This window comes from Bradysia coprophila, unplaced genomic scaffold (assembly GCF_014529535.1).
Source record: "Bradysia coprophila strain Holo2 unplaced genomic scaffold, BU_Bcop_v1 contig_235, whole genome shotgun sequence".
NCBI classification, from domain to species: Eukaryota; Metazoa; Arthropoda; class Insecta; order Diptera; family Sciaridae; genus Bradysia; species Bradysia coprophila.
Genome location: NW_023503496.1, coordinates 3,524,576 through 3,534,948, shown reverse-complemented (window position 1 = coordinate 3,534,948; position 10,373 = coordinate 3,524,576). Strand labels below are relative to the sequence as shown.

Below are 10,373 nucleotides of genomic sequence, written 5' to 3'. Positions count from 1 at the left end.
CAGATATTTATTTTCATTTCGAAGGAACGCTCTGGTATTTTTCCTCCCATTGAAATGAAATTGCAGTCGCGCTATGAAATTATTTTCGTTCCACGAAATGAGCAGAACTCAATTATAATCTAATTTGAATAATTTAATTGAAAATTAATGAGGTTCACGGAAAAGTTATGCACCAGAAATTGCACAGACGCTAGGCAAACCGGTGCAGTAATTTAATGATTTTTTTTAATGTTCAAATTTATAAAAAGAATTCCTACTCACCTCACAGACGCATTGCGTTTTGCAGTCAAGCTTAAATGTTTCACCATGTTCGTATGTCTCATTTCCAACGGTGCAGCTGCCTGGAGTTAAAAAATTTATTTTTTTAAATGATTTATAGGGTGGTAACACTAGACTCCGAACATGTATCAGTAGTCGGACACCTAATGCTCCTTCATTCATAACAAAGTCTATCAACAAGAAAACAATAGATGCCCTACTACTGATACATGTCCTGAGACTGTTGCTTCTACCCTATGACATTGGCTTCACAAAAATTCACAGGCCGGCGGCCCTTATAGGTCTGTTCCAAGGTTATTTGAGCTGTCATGCATATAGAGCCATAACCAAAAAATTATTGTTGACGAAATGTTTGTAAAAGCGTTATGGTTATTTATATGGCTCTGTGGATGCTCTCGTTCATTTTCGGCTTGTCAAAAATTGTTTTGTCGATGGAACAGACCCACATAGATTGTGTGATTTGTTCAATTTCTGCACACATTTTAGTATTTTTGAGAACAGCACTGACGCTAAGTCGGTTTGTCGAAGATACATATAGCCTGGAGGTAATGACACCTGTTTTTAAAATGGTTCATTATGATTCACTTGCGTTCAAAAAATGCTGTGCCTATCTTCACATAGGAAGAAGTAAAGAGATGGCGTCTATCTCGAACATTTGTGTTACCGCACGTTTGATTCGGTTATGTATGACATTACCTCCAGGTTATGTACCTTGGGTTTGTCACTTATTCTTATTAGCGTGCGTAACTCGGTCCCTAATAGAATGACTTGTGTACAGTGTACACCCTTGTATTATGCGTCATAGATCGAGTTTGATAAATGCATGCGTCTACACTTACAGGTGTTTTGTGTGTTAATTCACACGGAGAAAGCATGTCTGTGTTCTCGACAACTTTCTTCGTTCTTCGCTTGACGTTAAGTCAAATGATTCGGAAAATAAGTTTCAACGCTTCTATATACGAGAATGGGCGTGATTAAACGCTGCGTCACACGCGAATTAGCAAATGTGATGAAAATGCGAGAAACTTTGCTTTCAAAAAGGCGAAACATGTATCTTCAAGTCAATTAATTTACTTTTGCAATCTTTAGCTAAACGCATTTTCTAGAGTAAGCTCAGTTTCAGTTTAATCTTTGTCAACTTCAGCTGGGTACTTGAACTTCTTCAGTTGGTGGACGTCAACCCCGCTTGGTTATCGTTACTCTGGGGCTTGAGCATCATCCATATAATGACACGTATATTCACAGCATTAAAATCACAAAAAGGCTCTGGGGCCAGCAGCTCTATTTAACGCATGTCTACTACACCAATTAAAATCCGACCTAAATGGGAACCTTTTTTTTTCAAATTACTTACCAAAATTCAACTTCAAGCTTTGTGTGGAGATCTGTAAGGTAAAATGAAATGAATTAAATTCCAGCAAAGCTTCAGTCGAATTGAAATGTTCACTCAGAGCTTGAAAAAAATTCCTTCTTTATCAAAGGAAATATTATTTATAAGTCGAACAAAAGACACGCCAATGTGCATTTCATTCAGAATCCCACGCAATTCATTAATATTTGCAGTCTATCTCCAGCTGCATAAAACTAGAAATTCTTTGAAAAAATATTTCTTTTCCCACTGTCGTTGTTAATACTAAAAAAAATGTAAAAGAGAAATGCCTCGCGGTCTTGATCAACCAGTGTATTTATCTATGCGATTTTGCTCCGATGAAAACATAGAGCATAGAGTAGAGGAAAATAGTGTGGGATCAAATGTATAGTTCAGCCATTCCAGCGATTTATTATTTTTCCCAATGCAGGCGAGAAAATAGTCGTTTTCTCCCTTCCGCTGAAACTTCGGAAACTTTTGTTGTGAAAAACGTTGTGTTTAACTCAGGGAACAAATCTACCGTACAACGCATAAAAACCTTATAGAGGCGAATTTGTGAGAGAATTACATTGCCGGTCAGGATATTTTGACACTCTCGAAATGACCGTCTTTTTCTAAATCTTTTATTTCTCCAACTTCTCTCATTTCTCCACAACGAATATATAGAGAAATGAGAGAAGTAAGAGAAATAAGAAATTTAGAAAAAGACGGTCATTTGGAGAGTTTATAAATAAACTAAATTTAGCAAAAATATTGTGCCGAAAATTCTTCGCTTTTTTCATTCAAAACGAAACATTTAACGAAACTTAAGTGAGGTTACGTCTGACAGTACCGTAACTTGAATATGACCTATTTGTGATGATCACCACAGGTACCACAATGGAAAATGCGGCATAATTGTCGATCCAATTAAATCAAAATTGTTCGTGTGTACGAGAACGACGTATGAATACCAGTATGCCGTTATCATTTATGTCGAACTGTCGAAAACTGCCAGAGAGATGCTAATATGACGGATGGGTCGTTTCGACGGATAGAGGGAATATGTCGAATTATTTTGAAATTGGTTGAATTCTCTCTCAAAAACGCAACTGTCATTCGACATATTCCCTCTATCCGTCGAAAAGACCCAGTCGTCGTATTAGCATCTCTCTGAAAACTGCATGTTTTACGGTCTAAAGCTCAGAACACACGAAGCATCGAAAACTTGTTTCGATCAAATAGTAATTTATGAAACTAGTTGCGAAAAGTGGTAGTTTTTGTCACTAGATTTGATGTTATCAAACGAGAGAAGCGAATTTGATAACCACATCGTGTGACAAAAACTACCACTTTCGCAACGTGTTGCATACAACGTTTTCTTCAACCAGCTGCGAAAAATGAACTTTTGAAATGCAAAACATAACTCTACCTTTAACATACATTCTACTGTATGAACGATCAAGTTGACTGCATTTATGGACGCTTCAAAACTTGGTTCATTGCGATTATATATCTCAATATCCGAATGGTTAGCGGTGTTGCTCGATAAGCATTGGGTTTCGGTGTCGGTGGTTCGAAATTCGGTCAGGGCAGAATTTTTATTTACGTTTAATGGTTCAGATGTTCAGAAGGAGTGGTGAAAAGTAAATCCATTTCACCACTAGTGGTGAAAAGTAAAACATAGAAACCCAGAGGAAAAAAAGACCCTTCAATCGCCACCCAAATCACGCATGAAAAAGTTCAGTTTTCGCATCGCAGTTGCAGAAATTCGTTTTATAGTTATACGTTAGGCATCTAAGAACAAAGGAAAATTTTGGTCGAAACACCTTTTCGATGCATCATGTGTTTTGAGCTTAAACGATTTGAGTTGATGGGATCGTCAATTATGCGACGTTTTCCATTGTTCATCACGGAAGACGCGGCATAACTGTCGATCCCATCAAGGCAAAATTTTTCGTGTGTTTTCGGCCTTAAATTCAGGGCTCGCCACGACCTTTAAAGATTCGTTTGATTCTAAATTTGAAAGTACAGTCATGAATTTCATCCGGATATTCTCCTCTGTGATAAGGTGCAATAAGCAGGCAAAAATTAATTAATTAATTAATTAAATCGTCGATGTAGTATGTAGTTTAATGAGATCGTCTGATTTAGACGTTTCGAGAGTAAAGAAAAGTTTTTCAAAGAAATTCAAGAGATGCTTAGACAACAAACAAATCGATTAGATGTATAGTGGCGAACGAAATAATTACTTGAACTGTAGCTCCGACAGAATGGATGTGTGGTTTGGTTGTGTTATTCGATGAGCCAGCAGAACGGATTTTATCCGTTACATCACAAAAGGAAATCTGTCTTTGGTGTTGTCGGATCGGAGGAAACACATGTTCAAAGATTAGCTAGTAGCAACATTATGTGTTCAGGGCCGGACTGGCTGGGAAAGAGCCTTTCGGGGGTTGTATAATGAAATTTTGTAACAGGCCATTCATTGCCCTTCATTCATACAAAAATCAACAACTCCTTCGGGCATCGCCTCAGTTTTCATAAGGACAGTCAGGAACTGCATGTATTCTCCCTTCAAAGTTGAAGTACAATGTACGAGCAGATAACAAATTTTGGTTTTAAGTTTCCAGATTCTGAGGATTTGTTTCGGTTCCTAGAAACCTGGGCTTTCCTCACCAAAAATTTGTAGCACCCCGCATATGGAATGTAGTTTACGGCAAAACTGTTTACCAGACGAATCGTTTCAGTTGTAACAACACAATAGCACAATAGTGTGTAAAGTTGAGACTTCACATTAGGGAACGTCAGATTGTTCGATCCGAAACGGAATGTCCAGCATGTTGTACACAAACGGAAACACAAACGATTTTTCTTTGGCAAAGCAGCATTGTCCCAAAGAATAATCGTTTGGGTTTCCGTTTGTGTTAGACAATCCGTTTCTGTTCGAACAACATGACGTTCCCTATTGCCAGTTGTGGGTTTGAAACGCAACCGCAATGCAAATAATTCTTTTCATCAGGTTGTTGTCCACAATAAGGTGTTTAAGTAGAGAGAGATGGAAAATCAACTCGGGGTCTGCTGTCATCGATAACACAAACGAATCTGACAGCAGACCAGATGGAACAATAGGTTGTCGTTCTCTCTCTCTCTCTTAAACACTCTACAATGAAGTCTGATTGAACCCGAATCGGTTATTAGGTTCCGTCTTGGATTTAGTACAGATAGCGTTTCTTTGTGTTGAATGTAATTGTTTTTGGTAATGTTATTCAGTCAGCTAGGCGAAAAGCCCGTTTGGCTGTGTGTTGTCTTTAAAAAAACGAAGAAGAACGTTTCGATATCGAATGTCCTTGAATTGGTTAGCTATTCGAATATTCGTAACAATGATGTTTTACCCTTACAAGTCTCTTAATCAACAACACCATAGGTAACCCTTAAATCCTATAATCTAAAACGAAACGAACGAAACACATCAGTGCATGTTTGCCGTTTTCTATTTGTGTTATTACCTTCAATTGCGATATTTAAAGAGGTAAAATGGAATCGATTCGAATGGCACAATAGTCCCCATTATGCCGGTTTGAAACATTTGAAAAAAGAGAGAATAAAACGAAAGCAAAAACGGTTTATATTTATCGAAATGTGGTTCGTGCGGCTGCAATTTATGCAACTGCAAATTTATTATGCCCGTAAAATGCAAATGGATTGTGTTGTATAACCACTTGCAACTGTATAACTGCCGAGAGTTCGGTGTAATCAGTTCATATTTTCAGTTTACTTAGGAGGTATTTTTCTGTGTATTTTTTCCACCCCGAAATGAAGTTAACCGAATGCATTGAGGTGTAAAACATACATAATTTTGAATATATTGCCAAAACGGAGTTTATGCCAACACAGTGAGCGGTGTGGTATGTTGTTGCTAGGTATAACTTCATTTTAGGGAATAAAATGTGTGCTCTCAAGAAAAGAAGCACGGTGTACACGTAGAATGCTTAACTGTTTTCTGGCATGAACACAAAGAGACGGGAGCAGTGAAAAACCTGAACTGATAAAAAGAAATTTCATTTCATGCAATTCAGACGAAATGGAATGTTTTTCCTTCAAAAGCACGATGGTGCGGCCGAATTGGAGGAAATCAACATTCGTTGAATCTGAATGAATGGTGGGTGAAGAAAAATGCACATAAATTAGAGTGGAAGTCTTTTGAGTGCACAAAAGAACTGGAAGCAAAACGTCGACGTAACAACCCTTTCAGGAACTCTTTGCGTACAGCGACAATATGCTAATAGATTAAGGTTAGCTCGTTTAGTATGTGTTTATTACGTAGATCACGGGGTATAACGTACCAATGCACGAGTGCCAACTTGTAAAAATTAAAACCCACCGCTGACCGGTGGCGACTCACTTGACGAACGAATAATGAGAGAATTAATTCCTTACTCTATTCACCACCGTAGTAACATTAAATGTTCTACACCTCCATTCATTGGCCCATTTGCTGTCGATCAAACTGGAATAAAACATGAAAATATCCCATCGAATCGAATGTTCGAAATGACGAACAAAAATGTTCGATCCAAACTGTTTCAGCCATCTTGAGAATGGTGTATGATAAGTGGTCCTTTACAACTTAACTGAACTGAAATTAATTTGAAGACACATTACGATCATTTGCTTCCAATATGACTGCTGGAGCGCTTTAAAATCGACGGAGACAAATAAGTTAATAAACCTGACCTAAAGTGGACTAATTGGACATAATGTAACTAACCAAATCGATAGTGAACACAATTAGTGAGTATAAATTTACGACTCTATTCAAATTCTGAGGCAATGTTGCGGCGTGATATTTTCTGATAGACTGCAATCGCAGTTCACCGTTTTGGAATCTCTGTTTGTATTATTGAAAGAACTCTCAAGTAAACGGCGCAAGAGATTACACGGTGTTTAAGTAGAGGAAATATAACTGATCTCGGGGTATAGCTGTCACAATAAAGTGAGATGTAGTGTGTTTGACTTCAAAACAATTGAATAGTAAACTATAATCTTTCATTCGGTTGAATTTGTCATCACCAAATTTTAATTTAATTTTGATTGCAAAATACAAAACAAATTCAAATTTTGCCTCTTGTTTTGACAGCTATATCCCGAGATCACTTACACTTAATTGGTCAAAAAACTCTCTGCTTAAACACTGTATTATGATGAGAGAGAAGGTAATACAATTCGGACTAGTTATTTTAACTTGCCTTGACTGACTTGATTATAGCAAGAATACCAAAGACTAGTTAATTATAACTCACCTTGAGGTAGTTGTCATAGGTTTCTTCCAAGGCCATTCAAAATGTCAATGGTCATCCACAGAAAATCAACCTCACTTTGAAATTTTAGCGAACAAATTTGTTTATGCTCAAGACAAACGAGACATTGAAAACGTGTTTTGGTCCTAGTTTTCATTGACAGATGCAGCAATCGCGATTTTAAATAGAAAAAGTTCTAACTTCATTTGACAGTTTCGAAAATTTCGTCATGAAAAATAGGATCAAAACACGTTTTCAATGCCTCGTTTGTGTTGAGCATTAAGTCGGTTGTTTCCGGCCTGTAAAAACGACGTTTTTACTGTACGATGGAAGAAACCCATTGAATATTTTCATATAAATTTTGACACGTCCGCCAAAGCAAGTTAAAATGACTGGTACGCATTGTATTACCTTCTCTTATCATAAAGTATAGTTTCCACTTAAAAAGAGCACTCCGTTTAGCCTCCGTTTACATGACAGTTGTAAAATAGAACAAAGGAACTGTCATGTAAACGGAGTACAAAATTGAAATAAATTCAATTTCCACTCCGTTTGCGTGACAGTTCTTTTGTTCTATTTTACAACTGTCATGTAAACGGAGGCTAAACGGAGTGCTCTTTTTAAGTGGAAACTATACTTAACAGTGTTAAAAGAGAGTGGAAATTTTGACGTATCTTTCATCGAACTCAGTTAAATTAACTGGTTCTCCCCCTTGTTTTTTCGCTCTTTTAACACTATACAGCACAACCGAGGTGCATTTAACTGAGCTGTCAAAAATTCATGAACATTTGGAGTAAGCGCAGTTTAAATTTTGCATGACATTCCTCTAATTATTCGACTTATGACCCACAGGTTAAAATTAACTGGTGAGAAATCGCTCTTCATGAGCACACTCTATGATCGTACCGTCGATAATGTTGCGAGTGTAGCTGTCGTATCCCGTATCCCAGTTTTGAGATGAAACACGATATCTTGCTCACAGCAAATATTATATTTATTGAATAATTTGTTTATGTAATTAACAAAAGGTTCGAACGTGAAATCACTAATATCATTGACTTGTATTCAAACAATTATATTTCACAGACTTGACCGATCCACTCAAGGTAAACTCTTTTCCGATTCCTAGATCTTTTCGCTTTGACAATCAAACTAGAACTAAACTCTTTCCATTTTTCAGAAGCAATCGTTCGTACCGTTCGGTACGATCGACATTCCACAATTTTGCACACTTTTGTGTGATCAGCACTTTGATGCGAGTGCAATTGCACTTCACATCCGTCCAACCTCGATTCCGATTTCGTGGACGTTTCATACATTTCCCACGACGCGACATACGATTCCGAATGTCGCTGATCTAGCAACTTGCGGAACGTATTTTCAGCCATTCGGCATGAGGGGTACCACATAGCAGAAATGCACGATTTAACTTCTTTTCTAGGCACTTGATGGAATTACTCAGATAAAGTTCTGCATTTAAAAAAGTAATTTCAAAAATGTTCCGAAGCTGCTGATTGTCCCGCTTCCAAAAATGAAGGAAGGAGGTACTTGGGAATCTACATCACGAGATATGGCTTGATCAAAGAGACCGAGTATCAGATAGAATTTAAATGAGGAAATGCGTTTACATTGTCTACAAAGCTAACACCCGACCTCTGTGCTTTTTTAACGGTTAAATTTAAAAAGCAAAAAAAAACCAATCGGAAACCATTAAACTTTGTCAATGCATCGAAACGTAGTTTTAAATCGAGTGAAAAGCAAAAAAACCTCGAAATCCTCAACTCGTACGAAATTTAACATCTCCAAACAACCGAAACACAAAACTTTCGTACACTTGAGAAACTAATCTCACCGTTGACTTTCCCCCAACCGAAAAAGAAATTCCAAATTCAATTTTCTGTTCAAAGTCAAAGATTCAGAGAGATGTTCCGACATTCACGAGATATTAATACATCAAGCACCCGTGTTAGTTTGGTGTATAAATGTATTCGAACGGTGGCACACATTTAGATGAATTCTGAAGGGAAATTCAACTTAACTTCATATTATAGTGGCATCCATTGCCTCTCTCCCTCTCTCTCTCTCTGTATCTATTCCAATTGAGACGTATAACTTACCTGAATTGTTGATTTAAAATTTGGCATGCAATTTGGAAAGTTCTTCAATTTTCCATGTACTTTGCACAAGATGACTGAAGTCTTCTCATCGATGTGGAAAAGTTTTCACTTTAAATGCAGTTGATGCAGTGAGGTAGCTTTTGAATTTTATGGAAAATCTTCGCCTTTGATATACCTTTGATTTTGTCAAACAAACTAATGAGAAATGTTAGATGCTGCCGGATAACGGTTAATTAACTGCCAAATCATCAATGTCCATACAAACCGCACAAAATGTGTGTCTATCTTCAGGCTGATATTGCATCTCTGGTTAGTCTGTCTTTAGGCGTGATTTGGATTTCAAATTCAGAATGCATTTTAGTGAACTGTTTGTTGTTACACAATACCCAAGGAAATGAGAAAATTGCCAGAGAAATGTTTAGTTCACAGTGTTGACAGCTAGTTTAATGCAGATAGTGTTGAAGAACGATGAAGACAATTAACGGTAAGACAAAGCTCTGAAGTATATTTTGTTTTTGTACCTCTTCCACCTCTCTTGTCTAATTTGTATGTAGACAGATAGTCGGGGGAAAAGTCGGAACGAAGGGAAGGAGATTTTTGAACGTTGTCAAATTTTAATATTTTCCTTACCTGATTTTGGTTTCCGATATTTAATGTGACGGCGAAAATGTTGCGCAGATCACTCAAGAACAGACCAATCAGTAGAGACAACCACATTGCTGTATCTGCAAAAATTAATTACAAAAACGTTAGTCCCCTGCAATAAATCGAAATGAAACATAAAATTGAAAGCCCTGCTCAAACATGGACTCGTTACATTTATGAACTCTGCCTCGAATTAATTAAATGAATTCGGAAAAATGCGACATCATCTGTCGTCTGTTGTGAAGCTCCAGTGATCCACAATTTTGCAATAAATAAAATGGACTAGCAAACCGCCCACTCATTACACTCGTCATCACTGCAAAAACAAAACTTTCGTCGAAGAGTAGCCTCTTTTGTTCGTCTACTGGCTTTCACATAAAATACAAAAACCATTTCTCTTGAACTTTTCTTATGCGCCAAGATAAATAAAATGTAATTGAGTTACTATCCCACTTAAGAAACATCAGCAGTATATGGTGCAATTGGCACATTATGGGGCCGCACTACATATTCATACAGAGAAAGAGAGTCTCCTCCAGTTTAGTGTATATCCATAAGTATGCCAACTTACATTACAGCATATAATACGCTCATCATGCATGATTGTATTTTATTCGCAAATTTTTCTGAGTTGACGAAGACATAACATCTTGGACATGTAAAGGACTTTTGAGGACACAAAAATGG

General features: G+C 37.2%; 1 protein-coding gene across 1 annotated transcript in view; it reads right to left on the bottom strand.

Moving 5' to 3' along the window:
- LOC119077505 (CCN family member 2) overlaps window positions 1-10,373 on the bottom strand; it is a 74,703-nt gene that overhangs the window by 25,753 nt on the left and 38,577 nt on the right. Inside the window, exons 2-4 of the mRNA XM_037184734.1 lie at window positions 9,672-9,766; window positions 1,634-1,664; window positions 262-341 (exon numbers count right to left, since the gene is read on the bottom strand). Of these exons, the coding sequence (XP_037040629.1) occupies window positions 262-341; window positions 1,634-1,664; window positions 9,672-9,758 (198 nt within the window). The 5' untranslated portion in view covers window positions 9,759-9,766. The remainder of the gene's footprint in view (window positions 1-261; window positions 342-1,633; window positions 1,665-9,671; window positions 9,767-10,373) is intronic.